This window comes from Zosterops lateralis, assembly GCF_965231275.1.
Source record: "Zosterops lateralis genome assembly, chromosome: 13".
Taxonomy (NCBI): Eukaryota; Metazoa; Chordata; class Aves; order Passeriformes; family Zosteropidae; genus Zosterops; species Zosterops lateralis.
In genome coordinates this window covers 11,164,338-11,191,187 of record NC_139773.1, presented here as the reverse complement: position 1 = coordinate 11,191,187, position 26,850 = coordinate 11,164,338, and the positions used below count along the sequence as shown (strand labels likewise).

Sequence of the window (26,850 nt, the reverse complement as noted above, 5' to 3'; positions counted from 1 at the left end):
ATGGACCCAGTCCATCGAAACTCCCCATATGGTCCTGCAGAGAAAAGTGCCCATTGACACCAGGGAACATCAGGCCTGCAGCTCCCATGTGGGATCAATGAACAGCCACAGCTGTGAGCGGCAGCAGCAGCACAGCTCTGGCAAAGGCTCAGAAGTGGCAGCTCAGCTCTGCTCACAGAGGAAGCTCCAAGCGCAGTCCAGGTATTCTGGGATTGAGAAAGCCCTGACAAGCACTGGTACATACAGGAAGACTGAGCAATGACAGCACTCCCCACTGATGAAGGGGTTTCAGCAGGCAATCCAGATACACCTCACAATCCAAGATGTTTTATGGCAAAACCCTCTCACCAACCCATCAGCCAAGGTTCTGCTTTCCTACTGACTGTGTGAGACACTCAAACCTACGCAGACAAGAATTCCTGCTGCTTTCAACTTTTTTATAAACAGTTGTGCTGCACCATTTAGTGTGAACTCTCCTAACTTAGATCAACTTGTATGAATAAGGACTGCTGAAGACACCTGGCTACATGTCAATGTAATTAATCAACTTAACAACCTTTGCTTGGGAAACCCCATCAAAGGAAAAGGCACAGAGCCTAAGAACATGACAAACAAAGTTACTGGTTGAGGAATGTGTCTTTCTTGAAGAAGGACTTACACAATATTTAAAAAAAAAAAAAAAAAAAAGGAAGAAAAAGGGTTAGAATGTTATTAGTCAAACAGCCTGATTTTATGTAGTCTAAACAAGAGATTCTGCCATGTGGGAGGATTATCACAACAGAAACTTTTCAAACGAGAAGAGCAGCCATTTTCACCAAGCTAATGAAGGCTTTACAAAAAGATCTGCCACACAATGTCTGTGATGTGGGTGTCTGACCAGAGCTCTAAGTTCCCTTGCAATTCTTTCCGCTGACAGGAACTCCAGGATGCATTAAATAGTTTTTGATTCCTGATTTTTCAAGAAAGAAAAAAAAAAAAAAAAGAAAGAAACAGACATGAGTATATTAAAGGTCTTGAGAGATTGAAAAATTCTGTGCATGTGCTTTAAAAACTCATCATCTCTCAAGAAAGCAGTAAAAGATATAGTAACACCTCTTGGTCTCAGAAAAAGTCTACAATTGATTAGGTAAGATGAAGTACCTGGCATTAAAGCACGAAGTCATCTGTAGAAACAGGCCAGTATGCCAGACATAGGGTCCTGCATCTTTTTGACTTTCAGTCAATAATAACACCTACTGAAAGATTTATTTATCATTTTGATATTTGTTGTATCTGTTTAAAAAATTCTAATCTCATTTCTTTGACAGGGATACTGAGAACTTATCACATATGATTCCTGTGCTCTTCCTAGTGTATTTCTTGTATGTAATTTTTTGCCAGAATTAGGCACAAAATCACATATGGCTTGGTTTGGGTGGGTTTTTTATTCATTTAGTAACAGAAACATCAGACGTTGAATTCTAGCTCTGATACTGCTTGAAGTTGTTCTACAAGTAAGTCTGTGCCAGAAAGAGAATTTTAAGTAGGGTCAGGAATGCTGGGCACTTGATGTTCCTTAGTCAACACTCAAAATCCTGTACCCAGCTGATCTAGTCTGCACACAATCATACAGCCTTTCAAATTAACCTTATTAACCAAATCCAGCCAAAGTATGTGTAAATATAGACTGTTTAATCTAGACTTACAAAGAAATCTGCACATTGAGGAGGGTGCTGTCTCTTGCTCTAAGCAAGCATGTCCTTTGAAAGGTCTTAGCATATTTCAGAATATTTTCTCCTCACGATGTAATGGACAGCTTCACCCTTTCTGTGACACTCCAAAGGTCTCGAGTGTCTCATTAAAAGCAAGCCTGTGCTACTTGTGCTGCTTTTCCACATGTCTGGATTCCAGACTTTCTGCTCTCAGCAAGAGCTACTTTTTAGCCACTGCTGTAGCTTTGAATGCTTCAGGAAACATGGGAAACAAATCCATACAGGCTGAAACCACACATCCGAGACCCTAATACAACATAACGTAGGGGAGGAACTAAAAAGACTAAATACTTGAATTTGGTTTAAACTGACCTGTCCTTGGCCACACAGTAAACAACTGCTAACTCTGAAATGAGAATGCCAGAGTCCCAGATCTTTGCCCTGAGGAATGCAGTCATATTAAATATAAATTTAATAAAATATTTATTTTATTTAAATAAAATATTCTATCTGTACTTCTGAGCAGGCAAAACAAGGGAAAGTTATTTTTATGGGACACAAATTGTGAGCTGCACAACTCATTCATTATGGGTAGGCAATTTATCTATTTTGAGAATCTAATTCCAGATTTTGTCGTGAAAATTAAGAGATGAATGTACAATCTATGCAAGAGAGATTTTACTGTACACAGTCTGTAGAAAAGTGTTAATATCTATTTTCCATGTTAAAATAGATATGACTAGATGGTTTCAAGTTTTCAAATTTCAAGTGATAACACATAAATTCTGCAAAATGTGTCAAAGGACATTCTTTTCCATGCAGGTCAGAAGGCCCAAGGATTGACAACTTTTTCTTTTGCTTCAACAAATACAGGCGAGTAATGAAATACAAGAATAAACCACAAAAGTTATAGGAAAAGAAGGTAAAGGATAGCAGCATTTGTGAAATAAGTCAGTGGCTGGAATGCTACTTCCTGTTAAATTTTATATGATTTTTCTTCAAAATAATAGAATTAATCAACAGCTTTTATAGACACGCACATGTGCATATACAAACTTCCATATTCCCTTAAGTAAGCCAAGAGGTATTAGAGACCTGGATGCTTTTGAACACCCCACCAAGTGCTTATCTAAATCTCTAGGCATGTAAATACTTCTTAAGAGTCCAACCCAAGAGACTCATCAGAGAAGCACACAGGACTCAACACTGCCAAGATATTAGCTCTGTTTCATTTCAGATCCCAGTCATAAACAGCTGAGAGCAGCTAAACTACTACTACTGCATTACTATTACTTAATGTCTTCTTTTCAAGAAATATTTTGTCCTTGAGTGTTGTCTGGTGCAGCAGAGCAAAGGCTTCTGTTATTCACATTCAAAAATAATTACTGGATACATTGTGGGTATTTTCTTAATCAATGTATACATCCAATCACAGAACCATCAGTATGCTTTAGGGCACATGCAGTTCAGGGCAGCTTCTGTGTATGGGCTACATTTATCTCAAAGAGAACACTACAGGAATTGCCAATATTTAAACTATTGCTCAGCTATAGAGTTACCTGTACATGTCTGGACCCATCACTTCCTTGCAAACTACAATGTATATGGCAACATCCACAGGACTGTGACCTAATACATTTCAAATAGGATTAAGAATTCTGACAATTAGCAAATACTTTTCCACAAAAGTAAGCTAGATGCTTAAAAAGTACACAAAAAGTTGAATACTCTAGAAAGAAGGCAGACTTGCACAACAAACCTCAGATTGATGACTCCTGGCTTGGCAGCATTCTGCCAGTGCAAATGAAAAGATAATTTTTGCAAAGAAACACTGCATGATTACTTGCAAAGCAATGGCAATCCTACCTACCCAAAAGGCACATGTAATAATATTAAATTATACACAAAAGTCCCATTTTTACAGCATTCTTTTTTCTGCAATGAATGCACTGATTCCTTCCAGGAGTCCACTATATACCTCCTTTTGTTACTTCTCAAATCCCAGTACTCTGCACTTGCAAAATTAGCTCAAGCTGGCACTTCTCTCACCAGTATGACCAGTGCCAGAGTTTGCAAAAATGAAGTTTTAAAGGAAATCATGGCAGGTATTAATGCCTTTGAAAGGGTATTTAATGCTCCATAACAATTTAATTCCAAGTCCTATTTAAAATATTAGCACTTTAATTTCCTGTATTTCATTTGTGAAACTATTTGAATTTAGCTCTATTTTCAGAGAGGTTTTCTACAATTTCTTTTGAGGATCCCAGTTTCAGAGCCTCTGGTGAGAGGTGGCTGAAGCTGTACCAACCATCACAGCTCAGGGACTGGGGAATAGCTGCAGGAATGGAACACGCCCCTGGTAAGAAGGGATGCAGGAGTTCAGTGCATTCCCTAAACAGCCACTACCAGCTGGGTTCCCAGGGTGCCAGTGACAACTTAAAGACTGCTGAAGCTCCTCTGCAAGGCTGAAGTACAAACACCGCTTGCCTTCCTGGGAGAGAGACAGTGAAACTGATGCTCCCCTGGCCCATCAAGGGTAAATCAATGCCAAGGTTCAAATACCAGGACAAAGCCTGCTCTTTGTTAGGGTATCATATCTCTGAGACTGAGAAAGAGAAGAGTGCCTTGGTGCTCAAAAACTGCAACAAGGAGGAGGGAAGGATAGAACAAGGAAATCACTTTGCCACTGACACTGATTGCATTACTCCCAGCTCTGTTCAAGCTCTCAGCTCCTGCATCAGGTTTTCCTGGCAGTGCTCTGAGTGTGCCCACCTCACCTTGCAGGACTGGAGTGCAGAGCTGTCACTCTGGCCAATCTCTTGAGTATTTCTAGCTCTTGACTATTTCTACTAAGCTGTGTAAGTTTTCTCTCTCACAGAGAAGTTAAGCCACTCGTGCATCCTGAGAAATGTTTCATCCTCACCTACTCATCACTGGTACCTTAGAATGTTTCTTTTTTCATTTTAGTCTCTTTTCACGAGCACTGCTTCCATTTAGTTTGTTTTTCTCTCAGTTGTCTCACCCCTCATTATCACTTACCTCTCTTTGCCTCAGGTTTCTCTCAGTTTCCATTTTGTTCTACCATAACACTTCTCTCCACCTCTGCTGGATGTGAGGCCTGCCCAAAACCTGAGCAAATCTCATACACACACACACTTTGTCCAGAAAAAGGTCTAAACATAATGTTTGTCCAATGCTCAGCCCAACTCAGAGGGACCACGAATTGTCCAGCTGTTGTTCCATTTTTGTTGTATAAGTGTAAAAAAAAATGTTCCCACGCCTAGGAGCAGTGCCTTGATAAATTGTTTAGAGAGATGATACTTAGGCAGAAAATGAAACATTTTAGAGTGACCAGTTACTTTGTGCATCTACAACGATAAGAATTCTTTCCATCCTAAATATTCTCTCTCCAAGCCAGCCCCTCCTTCCCTTTTCCGTGCTAATGTCTCTTTTCTGTTCCCATCAAGAGATGCATATACTTTTGTTCTCTTCAGTGCTCTGTTCAGAAGTCATTTATTGGTACACACTCATGTTCTTTTATCAAAGTACAAGACTGGTTTATCCTGGTAATTTATGATTTCAACTCAAGGTTAAAAGAATAAAGAGTCCTAGGACAGAAATACTGTAGAGAACAGCCGAGAGAAGATCATGTACTTGCTGTTATTTTGAGAAACAGAAAATAACAAAAGGAGCAGGAAGAAAACAGCCAGAAAGAGATAAAAACTACCTTTGCTTTCAAGGAGGGTTGCAATAAACCTTTCCTTGAAAACCCACTTTCTATCAGCTTTGCTTCCTATCACATAGATATGCACCCTTTATGACTCCACATTTCATTAAGTTTGACCTTCTGCCTTTAAATTACACAAGCACTTTCCCTTAGATGCCCGGACACCTGAACTTTAGAACACAACAGATAAGCATCACCTGATGCACTGACTGTGAGCACTTGCCAAATGGCTTATAAAGTACTGAGAGGCTCAGAAGACACAATACACCTCGGTTCTAAACCACCTGCAAGAGTAAAGCCTTTTGATTAGAAATCTGTCACTCGGACAAAATATCACCAGCATGTATTAAACCCTTCATTTTATAAATGGGACTTGAGTCTCCTCCTCCCTTCAGACTTGTCAGCAGCAAAATATTTTTTGATTTAAGCTTCAGGTGAGACCTAAGCTCTACCAGGTAATGTCAAATACATGAGCTAGAAGCATACAGAATGTTTAATATAATTGTAGCAGAAAATGTTTAAAGGAATGTATTCCACCACTTAATAAACCTAAAAGGCTAAGTCCTGTCTCTTATAACACATACAGCATTTGTTTTGAGATCATTTTCTTTATGATGTTTTTTGAGAGAAAAATACTAAGCAATCAGGAATCACATGCAGATAATTATGTCAGGACCCTCCACTGTAGTTGTAAAAAGTGTTTTTTATTTCTTTTCCATAACACAAAGCAGCTTTCTCCACTTCCTAATTACACACATCCCTAATTTTTTTAACCACTAGCACAGAGTTTAAACATTAGCCACTGAACAATGTCAAAGGAAATGTGTTGTACATCTAAAGGAAAGAAGAGCAGTTGTCACAAAGCAGACACTTGATTCCAGCCACAGAGACCTAGAACAATGGCAGTGGCCCAGTGCTTGCTCCAATAAAGAACAATTCAAACACAATTCTTCCCCCTCTGCTCCCCCATGGTCTCTTCACAAATGAGCTGGACCACCCAGTGATTAATGGAACTTGTTATTAACTTACCCAGACAATCTGCTACAGTAATATCATTATCCTGAAATTTTACCACTAGGCTCTTAAACCAGCTGAACTGGGGCACAGCCACTGCTTCTAGGTCTGTAATTCTGAGACACACAGTGATTGTCTAAAGTCTTAAATGCTTTAAACTTGAAATCCCTATCAGACTTGGCATTGTTTCCAGGTAACTACACTGGCTTTCTAAGTGTACCCACTAACACTGCAATTTTCAGTTTAACTGCTTAACCACAGCAGTGGGATGAAAAAGCAAGAAACACAGGCTTCACAAAGACACTTCTAAACCACAGTGCTTTTACACCTGATGCCTTTGGTAGCTACTGAACTTTGGAGGCAGCAAAACCACTGAGAAGTGCCTTCCAGAAACTGTGTCCACCCCATGGCAAACTCAGTTTTTCAAGTTACCTACACACCACCCACTCCTCCTTGTCTGTAAATCCAATTTGTGGCAAAATCCAGACACAAATTCAACATAAATCATATTCCTAAATAAAGGCCTTCATCTCTATGCCACTGCATAAACCACAGAGCTCCAGTAACTTTCTAGTGCTTTCTCCAGACTTGTTCCAATTCTCTGCACAGGAAGATTTCCCACTGCCCTTTGATGGCTTCAAATGTGGCCCTTCCAAGCAGCATTAAATGATTTTTTCTACTTAGTGCAACTGTTCAATCAGAACATAAACAATTGTTCTGAAGCAAGCCCAAATGAAGACAGCTCTGAGGCCAGTATTTCTGCATATGACAAAAGAGCCACTCCAGTTTCACAACTATACTTAGTCTTTAATCTAATCGTAAAAAGTATCAAAAAAGGAGAGAGTAAGATACTGAATCCTGAGAAAATGGAATCAAATGGCACCAATCAAACAGATCATTAGCATGAGATGGTACATACATCAATGCAATGCTGTCTATGGGCTTAAATTAGATGCATACAGATATTGAAGAAAACCAGTATCATGGACAAAGGACAGTCTTGTCCATATATGAATCAAGTACAAGACCCTAGACTCTATAATGTGATTTTGCATTTCTATAGAGAGTGACTCATTTCGCACCAGGCAGTGACACATCACACTATTACTGAGCATTTTAGTCCAACTTGTCAGCTACAGCTATTCTTTAGCACATGTATTGTACAACAAAAACTACTTTGTACTGCAAAACCTTGAACTCCTCCTGACAAACCTCCACTGTTTCCTAAAGAGCTCAACAGTAATGCTTACACATGCATTTATACATCTAGAAATTCAAAGTCATCATTACTGTACACATCTCTAAGGGAAAACATCTTTGTAAGAATTCAAATGTAATAAACTAACCTATTTAAATTTTTGGACACAGACACATTATTTGTTCTGCAAGCCTACTAAAAGAAACACGTAACAGTGTCAGACTCAAGACTGTGCTCTTTCCAGCAGAAAAGATGCAGGTGCTTTTAATGAGGAAACCTGACTACACTAAAGTCTCTGACAGCAATTTAAATTAAATGATACAAGAGTTCAAATAGCCAAGAACAATGACATACCTGAAACCATGAATCTCCATGCTGACAGAATCACACTTTTACTTCCATATTTCATTCTAAAATACTGTGCCCTAAATTGTTTAAAATCTTGTTTGTGAAAGTGAGCATAGCCTAAAAAGAGAAATGTAAAACCATCAAAGGGCCATAAAAAGATTCCTGTAGTGATTATCCTTCCTCACTTTTCAGTTTCACTAACTTCTCATTCAGTTCCAAACTTTCGTTTAAAAAAAAAAATTCTGAATTTCTTTGAAAAATAAATTTTAGGGGGTTTTATTCTAAACTATGGTTTTCCATCTCATTACATTCGCAGCTGCTTGTCCAGCCAATATAATGAGACAGGATGTGCATGAGCACTGCAGACAAGTGGAGGTAGTGGGTGCATCCCACAGAGACAGCCCATCCTCCTCAGGGTGACCAGGACAAGCAGCACCTCAGTGCCTGTTAGAACTATTTCCTGCCTCTCTTTCAGCATCTCGTTTCAGGTACAACTGGGCAATATTTCATCCTCTTTCCTCTGCATGGAGAAGAGTTGGAGCTGTGAATACAAGTTACACACTGTGTGCATTCCACTGCCTGTTACCACATTAACACTTCTTTCTCCCTCCACAAGTTCCAAGTGCAAAATTTCATTTGGCAGCAATACCATTCTGATTTGGCCTTAAAACAATCCCCCTTTCTGAAGTTGTTCCCTGTTCTTGTAAGGAAGGTGCGGCTTCCTTTTGACATGCTCATATATACCCACTGCAAACATGAGAAAGGGTGATTGTACTATAAACCAAAATCCTTAAAATCAGAGATTTAAATAATCCCTTTACACATTTCCTTTCCAAATAATATGAAAACCTTTCTTATTATCTTCTTACTCCTCACTCCTATGTGATTTAAGATGTTTCTATATTGGATGTCTCTCATGACTATATTTAGAAATTGCTCTTACACATGCTAATAAGTAATTGTCAAAGAAGTCCCTTAAAACGTTCTGTTTTGCCCAGAGTATTGAAAGAACAGAAGTTACACCACATTTTTTACTGATTAGCTTGCCTCTTGCTACCTTTAACAACATCACCCTAACTTGTGTCTCTGTTGTACATCATTTGTCCCAGTAGTACTTCCTCCAACTGAGCAGAACTTCCTTCCCCAGACACTCCTCTCCTTTGAAATAAAGGGACTCTTTCCTCCATTTAAGAAAAGTGTTCTCCCTCTCTTTCAACAGCATTCTGTTCTTCACTGAAGTCTGGCTGAGGCCTCTCAGGTCTCACTGTGTAAGCCCTCACAGAGCTTGGGGCACTGCTTTCAATGGAGGAACTTTGCTTTTACCTATATCCAGGTTGATCACCATTTCACCTAAACCCCTCAGTTGTCCTGTTTGGATTCCAGGCTTGCTGGATTAGACATAGATCTTTTTGCCCTCTCCTGATATATTATCACAATCACCACATTAACCCAGGGTGAGCCGGTAGCAGAGATTCCTTGTGGGCTCATCATTCAGAACTCCTGTGAGATACAAATCCCTTACAAAGCAGAGTTTATTCTACTGTCTGAACAAAACATTCTAATAATGATTAAGGTACTTTTCCACAGCTGCTTAGCCTTCTCTAAATCCTTTTCATCCCTGTCGAGACATTCCCTCCATTTCCCTTGCACTCGTAGTAGCAACCCTTGTGTGCTGTGAGCTCTTCAGTGGGTTAATCCACCTGAAAGCTGCTCACACATTGGAGCTGGGTTGATTTTGAAAGGGATAAGCTGCCTCTAACAGCTCAGTGTGTGTGATCACACAAGCACCCAGAGCTGACTCAAGGAGGTGGACAGGACCTTACCCTGAAGGCAGAGCAAGGCTACCACAGCCTAGATTTAGGGTGATACAAGTTACCATGAAACTTTATGCTGCATCTGATGGCATCCAGCTGTTAAAGCTGACAGCAAAAACATCCTTCCTGCACATGCAGTGGAAAAGTGCGTGTACAATGAGGGGGTCTGACTTTAATTACCTCAGTGCTCTAAATCACTATGCTTTACATTACCTTGTCCAATCAATACCTCTTCATTTCTGTTCATATTGAGCACTGCACTTGCCACCAGTCTAGTGAAAATCTATGCTCTGCCTTGTTCTAGAGAATGTTGGCATATTGTCAGTCATAGTTCTGGAAGAGAGCACGACTCTGATTCATAGCTCCTAAGAGGAACTGAATATACTTCATGTTCCCAGAACATTATGTGACCAGTTCCAGCGCAATGCCCTGGAATTAAACCCAGAAAACTGGATCCTTCACTCTTTTCTCAGGTTAAACTACCCTAGAATATTCAAGAGGATGGCTCCCACTGGCTTTTGCAAAAGTTAGCATTAAATACATCACTGACTGCAGCACAGGGCTGAACTCAGGAGGGTCTAGTCAGCTTTCAGTACAGACTCATCCACGGATGTAAAGCTGCACAAGTATTTTACAACTTACTGTAACCATACCCCAGTGTGGCACCTTATGGGTGGGTCCTGCAGGAAGTCTGACTAGGTTAGAGTTGCTCTAGAATAGCCAATTGCACCATTTTTCTGTGAGAGTAACATGCTGTTGTTGGCATTTCTTTCACACCATTTGAAACAAAAAAATACCAAAAACCCTAGTTTGTCAAATAGGACAGATCAAGCAATACAAAGATCATAGCCTTCTTTTGCAAAAGAAGAAATTAAAATTCTTAAAACATGTAAATATTTTTTTCTTCCTAAAACATGTAACTGCACTGCATAATTCATGTCTACCCAACTGCCCGCCTGCATTTCCACCACCAGAGATTTCTGCTTATTCCACGGCTTTACTGAAAATCCATTTAAATACAAATCAGCTGATTTGAAATTTCTCTCTCTCTCTCCTTTTTTTTTTTTTTTTTAAGGCTGAATGCATTGGGCCACCTTATTAGGACACCAAGCCCTTACATATCTTCAATGTCCACATGCATGATTAGAAATATCACTTACACACAACCGATGTCAGAGAGCCCTGTCAAAGAGCAGGGTAAGTCATGGATAACCTAATCTGATTTCTGTAAAGCCAGAATATACTCACATCACCTTTGCTGAAGTCACACCTGTTCATTTACATGCAACACAAAAGCAGTTTATTTGAGTCTTAGTAATTTCTTGGCAAATAGTTTTAAGCATGAATGCAGACTAACTACAGGAGAAATAACACAGACAAGATGTGAGCACTTCCAACAGTGACTTAAAGCTTTAAGCTCAAAGCTTATTTGGGCGAAATATTTTTAAATTTGTCAAAGTTCAAGAGCTGCTAACACTAAAAGATATGTTGCAAATATTTAGGAGTATTGGTTTTAAAAGTTACTAAACGACTACATATTTATCTAAAGTAAAAACTTCCTTGGCAATGCCATTTAAAGTGACAGTTTTAGTGAATCCATTACCAGTAAAAATGTGGTCAACATCATTCACTACAGTGCCCCAGGCGAGCTGTGCAGGGGAAGCACAACAAGACTGTCAACAGAAGCTGTACACAGCCAGATACACCAACAGTCAAAAATTGTAATTTTAAGTTGATTTGCTTTAGAATTAACTTCACCTCACATTAGCATGCTATTTCTCATCACCAAGTCTGCATGTTTATCAGCAAGTCTACTTTTTATGCATGAAAAGTGACAAATAATCTGTTTATTGCTCTTTCAGAAACTACTTTCCAGACAGTAATTCTTACAGAATCCCATTCCACATAATCAAGTTAGAAATTTGTCCTTCAATGTTATTAAACTGCTGCTTACGTGTTTTAACACTTAGACAAGCTGTGTGGATTTTAAATCACTCTAAAATGGACTGAGAACTCCTTCTCCTACCCTTACTTTTTACTGCACATTATTTTGATTTAAATGGCATCATTCCTACTTATCTGAGCTGCCAGTCCTGTAGCTTCCTGTGCTTTTGGTACAGTGTGAAACACCCACATTCTTCTGCCACACAGTCAGCCCCCAGTACTTGCTACTCAAGGCAATCCACCTGGTTCTGCTGTACATGGATTGCACACTTTCCTTTTGAATCAGAAAGCATATTGTCTGTGCTGCTTGAAGGGTTTCTTGTTTGTTTGTTTATTTCCTTTTTCTTTTTAAGGCATTTTAGTTCACAGTTTTCCCAAGTCTAAGTTCACATCCAGCATCAGAGCACTGTGAAGCAATGTGCTTCCAGTTCCTGGGTCTACTACAAACGCAACTGAATTTTTAATGGTCTTACAAGTCTCATCCTTCAAATATTTTGAAAAATCCATCAACGTGCTCCCAGTAGCCCTGCTGACTTATGTAGGACCCATGGAGGCCCTTAGAAACACTACCCATGGGAAAAAAAGAAAGAACTTAAGGATATATTACTCTTTGCTAATGCAACCTGTGCTCATCATGAGTTGGAACCTAAATGGAACAAACAAGTCCCAAGCACTTTCTTGTGTCAGAAAGTTTGCTATAATCCATGTTCCTTTCATTCACTTAATAGAAAACCTCCATGTATGGCAGTGAAAAGTGAAGGAAAACACCCACAATCTTCATTTCATCACTTTGTTCACCACGACTAGTTTGGAAAGGAAGTTACTGTACATTTTTGCTTTGTTTTCATAACTCCATTTCAAAACATGCCAGTGGTTTTAGGCAGCAAGACATTGTTACACACAACACCACAAACACAAATGCAATTGGGGATAACAACTGGTGATAACAGGGCTCCTCAGCTCCATTTCTAAGAAAGACACACACTGTCCTGAATCTCCACAAGGCACTCTTCTTTCTAGTACTAAGAGCAGCACTGCAGAAATGCACCACTGACTTCATCCATGGGGACAGAAAAGAGCTTCCCTCAGCATGCACACAGAATTCACTTCCATTGTTATCAAATTAAACAAATGACAGAGAAAACTGAAATAACTTCCAAGTATAATTTACACACAGAATACAGACCCCTGCACAATTCCCCAAGGAGCTATAAAGCACTGGTGCAAATGAGGTCAAAAGGCTCTGTCCTCCTCCGGGGGGGGCACCTGGCTTTGTAGCAAGAAATTCCTCCAAAAAGGACAACACATCCATCAGTAGCAAAACAAGCCAAGTCCCATGAAACAGAAACCTTTAACCACAGCTAAAGAGATCACTGAAGGGCCACTCTAAATCATCAAACTCAAAATGAAAATGCCATGGTTGTGGCATTCTCCATACAAAACAAAGCAGTAGATATGGCCCTTTGAATCCTAGGTAGTTACTACAACTTAGAGAGAAAAAAAAACAAGCAGAGACTATTCAGAAGCTGAAGCCATAAAATGATAACAGTTAACCTTAAAGGTAAGTAACAGTTGCTATGTTCCAGTGCCTCAGGCAGTCATCCAAGCAGATCACACCACAGAATTCATCCTAAGATCTTTAAAATTATTATTTTATTTGGAAGAAATTTCAGAAAAGCATACTAGAACTGCTGGTTCTGAACTGATGAAAGGTCCTTGACTACCAATTTCCTCATTTAATGGGTCTCCTTCCCCCCTCACCTCGCACACATCTACTGTGACCCAGATGCCAAGCTGGCAGGTGCTACATTCTCCGCAGGAAGGAAAGACAAAGCGTTCCCGTGTTCATGGCATTCCCTGACCACACAGATGGCACAGGCACCAAATTTCACTTTCTAGCTCTCTCAACAGGATTGCAAAAGGCAAAATCGTAATTTTGAATCAAAACACTGACTTCATGACTCCCAATCCAACATTTTGTTTATGGCACTGAGTACATTTCTCTCTCTCACACACACACACACTCATTCTCTGCTGAGGAGATATCATTACACAAAAATCCCAGCTTCTAAAAGACTGCTTGCCCATCCCAGAGGGGTATTAAATACAGTAAAGGTATTGCCAAGCCTTGCCAAGCTTTCAGTCTCTTTATCCTTGAACTCATGTCATTTTCTACTATATTTATTGGCATCTCTAAGAAAAAAAATGAGAACAGTAAGACCTAGCAGCATTTGCAAAACACTCAGAAGGGAATAAAGGAGCTGTTACTACCTAGGACCATTAACACTTGTTTTTTGTATTTTATTTCTTTTTCTGCTTGGTTAAGAAAAATTCTTCTAATTTAAAAAATACCTTCTCTTCTTTTTCACCTCAGATCTGTAACCTGACTGCATAAGAACAGAAACAGTGGCAATAACAGAAAACAGAATTTCAGAACCCCTTGATTTCCTTTGAGTCCTGATTCTTAAGTCATGTTAACCAGACTAATTTCGCTGTAGCTATTACAGTTCATTAAACACGAGTACAGTATCAAAAATGCACCTTAATTAGGGTAGTAAAGAAACAGAATTGATTCTCCTCAGAGGGCTTGGCATTGTCCTTTGAATATCAAGTATGTAAGGCTAAGTTATTTTTGTGTTTCACGTGCACAGCTGCTGCTATCTGAGATGATGCAGGAAATTAACTGGTACATTCTCCCATCAATGCATAAAACTCTTAGTAACTTGGATAACAGAAACATGTCCAGAGTGAAAGGACACTGGGGCTCTGGAAAATCGAACTGAAGGTGTAACCTGACATCTGAATAGCTCTTTTCTGAGTGGACTTGTGAAAAGCATTGTTAAAACCACAGCTTCAACTCTCAACTAGTCATAAAACTCCAGCAGTGCCTTCGTCTCCAAGAACAGAAAAGAGACCAACAATGAGATCTCAGCACAATACAGAATTAGACTATGGCAATAAACTGGGGTGAAACAGGTATTAACATAAACAGAAGTATTTTGTCCCTAACAACATAATTCTAAGACCAACTCTGGGTTTTATACAGTTTTTACAGAAGCTATGCAGAATGGAATGCATTTTATATTTGAATTACATGCATGTTTACAGGAAGTGAAGATGCACAACTTCAAGTAACTCCAAGTGCTGCTGAAGAAAATCTCAATGCAGTGTTGCTGCTGAGTTTCACTTGGCAGTTTGTTTTTCAGCATTGCAGGATTCTCAGGAGCCTGCACTGCAATGTATTACCCAGCATGTGCCGCAGTGACTCAGGCAACAGCAGGAGTTTGGGATGGAGTGCCAGCTCTCACTCGAACTTTCAGGATGCCTGAGAAACTCTACAGCAAAGCCAAGCTATAAAAGGAGATGAATTCAAGGAGAAAGTTCAGCTCCCATTCTATTATGCCACTCTATTCTTTTGCAACGCCATTCAGACTTTCATATATAAATATTTCATGTGTAAAATATAAATAACCTCCTTCCAAATTGCAGCTGCATCTCTGCTAGGTTTCCAAGCTACTGCATTATGATCCCTCTGTTGCAGGCTTTGGGAGCTGCATTGTTAAAGGCTGCAGAGCATATGACCTCTACCTTCTGCTAACTTGTACATATGCTAACTGAAGCACTCACATTTTCTTTTTGCTACACTGCTGCCTTACTGCCAGGCTACCTTAGCAGCTCATAAATACAACTGCAGAAGTACAATTATTCATTTTAAAACAGACAAAAAACTAAATTGTAATGTCCTTTTCACCACTGTCCTTCTTCCACAATTCTGTAAGATTTGAAGAAAAGTAAATCCAATTACTTAATAAAATTAGGAAAAGGACAGAAGCTTTCTCTGTACTACTGCCATGGATTTATCATGTCCAATTCACACTGGATGTGAAAGGACTATCTCTAACAGACTGTATGACAACAGCTTATAGTCCTAAGAAATAAATATAGCTGAATGTGGGCAATAAAGTTTCCTCTCATGTCTCACTGTCAAGTTTGGGTTCTCTTCGTATAAAGTTTACCAAAGAACTTCCTTTGCTATCAAGCACTTGTGTGATTGAAGTTTTTGTGTATCAACTCAATGTCAACATGGACTCTAAAAAAGGCTTAAATATTATGTCTAGGCTAGTATCTACAACATAACAGAAAAGAAAAATAGTCTAGAGAACTAAAAAAAAAAAATTAAAAATCACCAAAAAACACCACCACCACCCCTAATAACTTAACAACAAAATCCAAGCACACAACTTTTTCTGTCTGGGGAACAAGAACAAGGTGGTCTTGATTCTGATCTGGTCTTCACTCCAACAGACTGGATCAAAATGCCACATAAATCAATGGAGAAAAAGCACAAATCAGGGAGATAGGAAGTAGCATCCATGCAACTGTAGGTGATAGCTGAAAGTTCTTAAAAAATTAAAAAACAGAAAAAGGACATTTAAAAACTGCTTAAAAATTGCAGAACTTGAAAAGACAAATGCCTTTGAGGATACATAAGAAATCAAAACAGAGAGCATATTATTTATATATTTATTAGACTAGGTTAAATCACTTTCAGAAAGCAAAATGTAGTAACAGATTTTGGTTGTTTTGGTTAGAAAATCTGCTTCCCCTTAGGCTCTATCTGTAGACAATAGAACCAGCTCCTGATTCGCACTCTCTTGGAGCCTTTCTTTCTTCACTGACAATAGGAGAAGGTTAAGAACCCAGTCTGCAGAGGCTGCAGTAGCTGTTGATGACCACATTACAAATAAGACATTCACAACAATTGTAAATATTGGCAGTTCTGTTTTCTCAGAAAAGCATTACTTTCCACTACGTCTGAGAAACTAAGCCTGAGAAATACATGACTAAGCTGTTGAGAGTGAAACTACTTCTCTACACAGCCTTCAGCTACAATTAATTTTAAAAATACATTTAAAAATGTGTGAATTCAAACTCAACAGCAGATTTCCTATGCCAGTATCATGGCTGAGCTTTCAAAGCACGCTAAGGGAGTGAGGTTCTGAACTCAGCAGCCTCCAAATCCTTTGAAAAGATCACATATCTTTACCCAGGGATCCTAGCCTGGCTGCAGTTTTAGATCACAGCAGAAATTAGAAATGCACCTAATACCTATTAAGGCTTTCTTATTCACTATCTGTGCTTCCTGCTTTCCTAAACTCTAAAAATACTCCCAGCACTCACCAGAAGATGCAGTCCTCCCACCACCTGGGTTATCCCACATGCACAACCACCATGAGAACAAGGCCTGCAGAACCAGCAGGCAGAGACACACACACCGACCTCAAAGGCTTTCAAACTGAAAACAGGAAAACAGATCAGATCTGGCAGAGCCTGAAAGTGACAGGACAAAAACTCTCAATGCAATCACAACTCCACAAAACTTGATTTAAAAGATTATATTTGAAAATACATTAAAGAAAAAGCTGAACTTCATGGGAGTTGCACATGAATTATTCAGCCCTGAGAAACAGCCTGCCCTTGCTTATCAGCCAGTGAGAGGTGGTAAGACACTTACCAGGTTCTGCTTGGTATTTCATGAGTCAAATGAGCTTTACTCAAGGAATCATCACTGATATTTAATGGAGAGAATGGAAGTGATCCTCATTGCAGGTCACTTTCAATTAAAGAACTTCCATTTAAACTTACAACCCAAGTAGAAAACACAGTAAAGAAAATTCTAATAACATGAAGAGTGTTATCACCACATAACAGACACACAAACTTTGAGACACATCCAAGGTCTGGGTCTATCCATTCCGTGACACCAGGGCAAGCAATCATTAGGGGGACAGATAATGGAGCAGCACTGCAGCTTTATGTACTGGAATGTACAGAAAAACAGCTCAAACTACTCACTCTGGGGCACACACCTCACTGCAGAAATTTCAACAGACACCATAACACAAGAGTGGTCTTCTAAACTTCACTGCCTGACACTTCATTGAAAACCAACAAACTTGCAATTTTCAGTGAAAAAAACCACAACTGGCTAAAAACTTCTAGGGGAAAACTATCCAAACACTTCTCATGAATTACTGGATTACAAACAGACAGACCCATGGCGACTTTTTACTACACCAACCAAGTTTCCAATAGCTTGTCATGCCTGATTTTGGGAAGGGCATTAGTAACTGTAAAAAGTTAGTTGCTGACCTTCCATAAAGCAAAGTTACTGAACTGTAACTTCAGACAAACCAAGCGGACAAGCACCAGACAAATATCCCAGAAGCCTCAACTGCATGTATAAAATCATAAGTAATTTTTGTTTTCGTGGACTCTTGCACTTAGAATTTAAGCCTACACACAGAGGTGATCACTAGTCAACCGCCACTACTCAACAAAAAAAGCCCTACATAAAGACACACAGGCTTTTTACAAGAACAAAATGCAGTTCTTTTGCAGAAAAGTTCAGTTGTTTAGTAAGACCAGAGTTTAGAATAACTCAATTTATTTTACTTAATATTTTATAACTATGAATCTATACTAGTCTGTATTTCATTTAGAATTGTAATTTATTTCCATTGATCAGAAGTCTACTTTAGCATGGAAATAGTATATATGTGTCTTGTCACTTTTTTGGTATTTATTCACATTTCTGAATGAACTGTTAAATGCAGACTGTCTTACTACACTTGCTTCAGCCTTCAGAATTTTATCCTTAGGTTCTGTCAACTTTCAGATATTATTCTTATTCCTTAATCACATGTCCTGACAGTAGTCTCATTCCCTCCAGTATTCCTCAATGTCCTCTGGGACATTTGCCAGTTTTTGTCATCTGCCCCCATTCTCCTTTGGGAACACTAAAGGAATTAATTTCATTCTCTCCCCAAGCAATGCCTGTCTCTGCTGTTAACAGATACCATTGGCATCTTTCATCCACTCAATACACAAAGGTCTGTCTCTCCCTAAGTGATCCCACAGTACTTGGAAATCTAAGAAGTCTTCTGTAGAGAAATACCTCACTCTCTGCATTTTAGCATTTAGCATTTTGTAAAAGAATTCTTCTAAAAGATGGAATCCCAGTGTTTCCATTTTTCATGCTCCATCCTATTTTTGTTAGTTCAACAACTTTATACATCCAGCCATGACTGTGTCTGTGTCAGAGATAAGCAGTTTCATTTTTTAGACATGGCTGTTTTGATCCACTATACACATATATATATATATATATATGCTACTTCTTCTGTTATTTTCGCACTACAATTTTGCCCAGTATATTTTCTGAATTCTTACAGAATGAGCTCTTAAGAAGTGTCTGTTCCTTATGTACCAAAAAAAAAAAAAAAAAAACCAAAAAAAACCCCACAAAAATTCCAGCATCTTATTCCTGAACTTTAATTTCCTACTAAACACATTTCCATAACAAGACTTTTTCAATCAACTGATTTAAAATTTCTTGCTCAGTTCTGCATTTGAAAAGAAGTTGAAATTTTACCTTTGACACACCCTGAGAAGAATAATATTCTTGAGTTATGCATTGCAGATCCTTCCTGTATTGAATATTGGAAGTCATACCACAACTTTCCAATAAATGCAGTCAAATTCAATATACTCTTAGAGCTCCTTTCTGCCATTACTACTGCCTTTATCAGATCCCAGCCATCCATTTGTTTGTTTGTTTACCTGACATCTGGGCAGGATTAAGTAACCTGCACTGTTACCAGTTGCTAGACCAGAGGATTCTTGCTGTGGTTACCTCTCAAACTTCCTCAGTTAAGTATCTTCTGCTTCCTGAGTTACAGGCTCACTACAGCAAAGGCTGCACCACTCACCAGCAGATCAGATGCAAAACAAGCCAAAATCTTTAATAAATTGTCCTTGGATTTGTTTACTCTACAGGTCCAGCATTTTCTCAAAGGAACAGTGAAAGTTAACTAAAAGATACCAATTCACAACATTTTTCAGGATCAGTACATTCCATGAAAGAGAGCACACTACTGAAACATTAGATACAAATATTTAGCATCTCTGTATCCAAACAAAGTGCAGATTCTGCACTTGGGCTGCTGACAAGCTACATAGCTGAAGGAAGACCAAGAAAGATGACAGCCAAGCACTCAATAAACCTTTATTTTCCTCACTCTCACCACGACAAGAGCAGTTGTCAGATTTTACTGAATAGGCTGCAGTCACTAATTTCGATATTACTGTTATGAATGACAGCCAGCAGAAGTACAGAGTTCTTTGACTTGGAATGAGCAAGCAAAGCAGCTGAGATGTCCAAAAACCTTCAGTGGAAGAATCCCACTGCAGCCACATCCTGAAGCCCCCGCATCAATGCAGGGCTTGGCACTGGCACCATCCTGCCATGGGATTCAGCCAGTCTACCTGCTCGGCAGAAAGGTGCTTCTCTCTTAAAAGAAACCAGCTATTAAAGCAAAGCACATATAAAAGAGAAAAGAGATAAAGGGGTCAGAAGAAGATGAAGATCCACTCTAGAGAAGGATAAGGAGTACAGCATCCAGAAAAGGAGGGAAAACTCTAGAAACATCTGATACCCTCTACAGGACAAATACATGGCATTCCAGGTAGGATAATAAGCCAGCAATTCGTGGAAGACCAAAACAATGAACTCTTTAGGGGAAAGCTGGTACCACACAGGCTGTAGCTTAAACTGAGGCCTCAAAACACGAACACGAACCCACCACTAAATAACAAATGTTAATAACTAAAGGAAAGACCCGAAGCCCTAAGGAAAAGAATAGAACGGGCAACCTTCTCTTGTGAGAAGAGCACAGGAAGCTGACAAGCAAAACCACGAGCACAGCACCCGGAGGTGACACTAAGGGAAACGCTCCCCGGCGGTGCCAGGGCGATGCTGCCACAGACGGAGGAGGGACCCGCCGCCTCGTGCGGGAGCGGGCACCGGGCGAACCGCCCATCAACAGCAAAGCCCGCCCGGGCCCCGCCGCCGCCTCTGCCGCCCCCTTTACCTGGCTGGCTTTGTGAAACTGCTTCTTGAGCCCCGCCACCGACATGGTCCCGCCGCCGCTGCCCCGCGGCCGCCCGGGCCCAGGGCCGCCCGCGCCCGGCAGGTCCCCGCGCCCGGCCCGGCCCCGCGCTGCGCCGCCCGCGCGCCGCCGGGAGCATCGCCCTCCTCGCGCCCCGCCGCCGCCGCCGCCCCATTGGCCGCCGCCCGGCCAACATGCAAATAACGGCGGCGCCGGCGCCCGCCCATTGGCCACTCGCGGGGCTATGCAAATGAAGCTCTGGGAGACGCCCACGCTGCGCTGTCGCATGGAGACAGCGGCGGGAGGCGGGCGGGGGCTGCGCTGGCCCGGCAAGGGCACGGCGCCGGCGGGGAGCGGCGACCTGGGCGCCCACAGAGCGCCCTGCCCTCGGGGAACGCCGCCCGGGCGCCCACAGAGCGCCCTGCCCTCGGGGAGCGCCGCCCGGGCGCCCACAGAGCGCCCTGCCCTCGGGGAACGCCGCCCGGGCGCCCACAGAGCGCCCTGCCCTCGGGGAGCGCCGCCCGGGCACCCACAGAGCGCCCTGCCCTCGGGGAAAGCCGCCTGGGGGCCCAAAGGGCGCGTTGAGTGTGGGGCGCGCCGCACGGGCGCCCACAGAGCGCCCTGTCCTCGGGGAGCACTGCCGCCTGGACGCCCAAAGGGCACTCTGCCTGTGGGGAGCACCGCCTGGGCACCCACAGGGCACCCACAGAGCGCCCTGCCCGTGGGGAGCACTGTCTGGGCACCCACAGAGCGCCCTGCCCGTGGGGAGCACTGTCTGGGCACCCACAGAGCGCCCTGTCCTCGAGGAATGCCACCCGGAGGCCCAAAGGGCACCGTGACTATGCGGAGCGCCGCCCGGGCGCCCACAGAGCACCCTGCCCACGGGGAGCACTGCCGCCTGGACGCCCAAAGGGCACCCTGACTGTGGGGAGCGCCGCCTGCGCACCCACATAACACCCACAGAGCGCCCTGCCCTCGAGGAATGCCGCCCGGGGGCCCAAAGGGCACTCTGACTGTGGGGAGCGCCGCCTGTGCACCCACACAACACCCACAGGGCACCCTGCCTGTGGGGAGCACCGCCTGGGTACCCACAGAGCCCTCTGCCCCAGGGAGCACCGCCTGGGTACCCACAGAGCCCCCTGCCCCCGGGGAGCACCGCCCTGGCACCAAAAGGCCAAGTCAGCTGCCTGGTTTCATCTGTCTTATTTCTAATAAGGCTGAAAATGTCTCATTATGCGTCTGTCTCATCTCTCGTGGTTCAACGTAGCATCTCTCTGCCTGAGCTCATTAACCTCAGGTCTATTATTGTAGGTGGTAATTTAATTATAGCTCTTGAAACATGAAAGCTCTTGCAGCAGTCCAGAACATGCCTGGCTGGTGCTGTGCACCAGGAAAAATCCACTCGGTGGTGTGACTCCATACCTGCAATGATGCTGCTCAGGGTTCCAAAGGGCACACACAGCCTCTCACTCAGAAGTGCAGATAGACTAGAAAGAGCTCTGCTGAAAGGATGTTTCAGATGTTTACTTGGTTGTTATATGAGGGATTTATCGCTGATATACTGAAATACTACTGTGTATCAGGAATGTGCTGATATAAATTAGAGATGTGGTTCTGCCTTCATGGTAAAGCAATTCCAGGCGATGCTTAGGTCCTGGGGAAGATAAGCTCTGTGATAAGGCTGGCTCTAAGGATACTTGGGAGTTATGATTCAGCTGAAACTTATGCAGGGACCTGGGGAGCAGTTCAGAGATAAGCTTTGCTGGCTGCAGCAGGGCTCTCTGTTACTCACTGTCATGCTCACTGCATTTTGATTGGGTTGGGAGAGAAAGACATTTTCAGGGTGTGAGTTACTTCTTTAGAATAGAAAAGAAGAAAAAATACAAGAATTTTCATACTGGTTGTCACACTGTAATTTGGGAGAAAGGAATTGCTGTTCCCAGTTCTTAGAAAAAAATATTCTACCACTAAGAAATAAAGTGTAAAGACAAACACAATAATGAGTTAAGGATCTGGCTGTTACTTGACAAAGCACTCTCTGTAGAGGAGAGGCAGAAGAGAAAGCAAAGAGGAGAGCACCAGACAAGATTTGCTCTGGAAGACAAACTGTTAGGTGAAGTCCTTCAGGTTTTTGGAAATGTTTGAAAGAAGCCTGCCATCACCATATTATCTGGTGCCACCTGTGTCTAGGAAAAAAGCATTTTTGGCCTCCTTACAAGTAAACATGATTACACCACAGACTCCTGATTTCAGCAGTTGTTTCTCCTCCCTAACTGAAACTGGCAGCAGGATGTTAACTGACAGGGGCCAAATTAGTTATGGCTTAAATTAGTGACACATTTGTAGACACCTCAGGTGAGGAAATAAGACCTAAACTAGGATTTTGGAGCTCCAGAAAAGGAATTAAAGCAAGCTCTTACTGTGCTATGGAATTAGGGAGACAAGGCAGCTTTGGCTAATCTTCGGCTTTAGGAGCGGCTGGACCAGAGCAAAGAAGGAAGGAGTTTGAGATAAATCGCTGTGGAGGGGAATGAATGGATTATGGAGTTGCTCTGGCTGTTAGCTGTAAAATTGGATTAGATAAAGAACTTTAGTAAGGCTGTATGTCTACAACTTCTTCTTTTAAAAAATCTTGCTTGTAGCCCAAGGATAGCAGCCATGTTGTCTCTGCTGAAATGGCACAAGAATTTGCAAGTGGGAAATGCCCTGTGGAAATTTCACTTCATAGCCTAATTGCTCAATGATGAGGACAAGGTGAAAACCTAATTAATGAGCCAACTTGCATAGTCCAGGTGTTGATGACTTGGTGGAGGCACCCTGAATACAGTTCAGATACAAGTAAAAGTTATAGCTTGTAGCCAGCAATACACAGTGGCTAAAGAATATCTAGAAGGCTTTATAATCACATAGTTATATCTCATGAAAAAAAAATATTTTTTGGGTGATAATCCTTAAGTTTTATGCAAAGTTAGTGATTTAGTCTATAAAATGAGAGAAATGAGAAATACTGCAAAAAATTTGGGAAGTGGTTCAGATAAATGCCAACATGATGGGGAAAAAAAAGCTTCACTTAAAATTGTTAGAAGTAGAAGACAGGCTAGGGCATAGCACTAAGGGAAGACTGAAAAACCCGTCTCAGAGGGGGCCTTCTGGGCAAAAAATTTAGATGTCTGGGTATTTAAACAACAATTACTGCTCCACTACTCAGGAAACATTTAAGTGCATGAGAGGAATTCATAATGGCTCCAACTCGTTGCTGAATCAGGTGTGCTAAAATGGACAATGGAATTTGTACAAACTGAGAAATTCTAAGTGGGCTCAGATCAAGGCAGTGACTAGAAAATATGTGCAGCCTACTTACGTGGAAGGACTGTGCTTGAAAACTGGTCCTGTGAAATTCAAACGAGAGAGTCTTGGATAAAAGGTTAAATTTATAATTCACTTGCATTTCAGTGTGGCTAATACTGTGGGAAAAACACTGTCATCAGAAACTCTTCCTAAAGATATGGCAAACAATCTCATAGGTGTTTGGTTTTCAATGAACAAATCATCTTGTAACAGCTGAAATTGCAGTAGCGGCCACACAAAGTATTACAAAACAAAACATCAAAAAAGGGAGGAAAGATGAGTTTGCAATGAAGTTCTATTGTATTTGATTCTGCGCCATGCTGACTACATTATTAAAGCACTTTTTTAATATTTATGCTGTAAGGAAAAGATAAATTTCTGTGTATCAGCTTATCATGCAATACATTTCAACACAAGGCATTAGAAGGAGATTTGGGATGTGCTCACCTGATCCAGGGCAAGAGCAACTAAAAACAACAGTGAGCAAGACTCTCAGACATGATGTGACATCCATTAATGGTCAGTAAGGATTATCTGTATGTAATGATAGTGTAGATTACCTAGTTAGTTTTCATGTTAGTTGTCAAAATTGTGACAATAGGCTGAGTTTTCTGGTCACAGGAAGAGAACATGAAAATTATTGTTTAGGGAACAAGCATTTGGAAAAGATGATCCTCTAGGAAAACTATGCCATTTGAGAGAACAGTTGGTCAATGACCTACTCTACAAGAGCAAACTTGTAGAAAGCCTTCAAAATAAAGCAGGCTCAGATTCATCTAGTTTGACAATTCTAGAAAAAAGAGGGGATTACTAAACCAATTGACACTGATTCTTAAGTTTTGACCCAAGCAAATGAAGTAATATAAAACATAGTGCTCCAGGGTGAAATTCAAAGGACTAGAACACTTGGTGAAATTGGTCCCAAATGTCATCCATTTCATTATTTTACAGATGTCACGCAGCAAACTTGGGAGCTGACACTGTGAAAGCAATGCCAATAGCAAATTACTCCAATAACAAGAACAGAAGAAAAATCTTTCTGCAAAATATGTCCAGGACAGTAAGGATATATCTATCATGTGCCTGTTTTAGCAGCCTGTCTATATATTTAAATGAAAGAATTATTTATAATTAAACAAACAAACAAAAAAAAGGTCAAACAATGATATGTTCATGTGCAGGAGCAGGCCAACACTATGATTTTGTTTCTAGAACACAACCAAGCAATTCTGCAGATCAGCATACTCTGCACAGATCAACTGGCTCAGGTATTTCTGACAGGGCCTTACATTGCAGTATACATTTCATAAGAAATCATGAGAAAAGGAAAAGCGCAGACAGTTTTCTTTCCATAGCCAGCACTGGCCAGCACTTGGAAAGCTCCTCATTCCAAGCGGACTCTGCTGGCAGCTAGAGCAGGAATATGTGACCCTGGGGCCAGCAGACACTCTGGCTAACCTACTGCCGTTGTTTAGGATGCCTATGTTTGCTCCCCAGATCTTCTAACTAAATGTAGCTAGTGAATTATTTTTGGCATATGTGACTGTTCTTCTCAAGCTGACTTTCCATATGTCTTGCTTTACCATTATCCAGATCTTTGCTTTTCTTGTCTCCTTCCTGTGTTTGTATTCCACATGCTTTTCTGTGATACTGCACATACCTTCTGTCCTCACTTTGCTAAATCTCCGGCTGTTGTTCTGCAAGTGGCAATAACAAAACAAAAGTTTGTTAAGTCTTATCCTATTAAATAATAAAGATTGTTCTAATTATGTCTTTCTTTTAAAAGGACATATAAATAATTCAGATGAGTTCAAAATCTAGACTGAGAAATTTTTTTTGAGTTACATATGTCTGTACTATAAGTAGATACTCTAATTTTAAAAACTCAACTTTTTGTGTATGCACCTCTGTCATTCTGAAGCTTCTAAAAATTAGCAATCCTAATCTTGGAAACTATACCATATGGATGGACTCCTGGACAGCTCCAACTTGGAAATCTTGCAACTTTCAGGTGCCTGTATTGTTCCTAGTATTACTAAAAAAAGGTTTTGTAATTAACATATACCTTGGTACTCAGTGCTCTCAGACAATGCTAGACTGCTCAACAAAAATTAGTTACGTGTGTAAATTGCAATAAAGATGTGACTGTCCAAAATAACTCCACAGTGGAGACAAACCTGAAAATACTGGAATATTACTAATCCAGGATACCCAGAGCATTTTTATTTCCTCCTCACTTGCAGTTTTCAACTTGATAAACCATCGGAAAAAAAAAACTGTAAGATGTTTTCTTTTGGATAAGTCTATTTCCCTAAATGGAAACATTTCCATTTTCTGACCAAATGGGAAAAAGACATCACTTAAACTTCAAATTTTATCGTTGTCAGTGCAGCAGCGTTACTCCACGTGAGCAGCTGGTATGGAATCCCTCGTGTGCTCGATCCCTTTGTGGATGTGTTGCCTCCAGGGGCCGCATCCCCCGAGTGCAGATCCCGGGAGCAGCGGGTGGGGGCCGCAGTCTGAGCACAGAGTGGGAACCGAGCGCTCGGCACCCGGGGGGAGCTGCTCCATGGAGGTACAGCGAGCTAAAAAATCCACCAGCAAAGCCTGGGTTGGAAAAAGAAAAACCAAACCCAAAACCAATATTTTTTCTATTGGAAAATACGAAAAAGAAATATGAGGCCATTTCTCAACTGGAATTTCTTAACCTCTTTCCTGGAGAAGAAAAAGCAACCTATTGTAAAAAACCTATTTGATTTAAGAGAAAAACAAATGTTGATGTAAGCGCAGAAGGAACATCTCTTTTTGAGGTGGC

The 26,850-nt window shown here is 41.1% G+C and overlaps 1 protein-coding gene across 3 annotated transcripts in view; it reads right to left on the bottom strand.

Annotated features, from left to right (window-relative positions):
• SH3GL3 (SH3 domain containing GRB2 like 3, endophilin A3) overlaps positions 1-20,765 on the bottom strand; it is a 42,632-nt gene extending 21,867 nt beyond the window's left edge. Inside the window, exon 1 of one of the 3 annotated variants that reach the window (XM_083871318.1) lies at positions 20,670-20,765. In XM_083871318.1, coding sequence (XP_083727444.1) covers positions 20,670-20,714 — 45 coding nt within the window. In that variant the 5' untranslated portion in view covers positions 20,715-20,765. Of the gene's footprint in view, positions 1-16,917; positions 16,933-17,251; positions 17,272-20,669 lie in introns of those variants that run through there. The other 2 variants (XM_083871319.1, XM_083871320.1) reach the window with 2 other exon arrangements.
• Between the last annotated feature and the right edge of the window lie 6,085 nt (positions 20,766-26,850).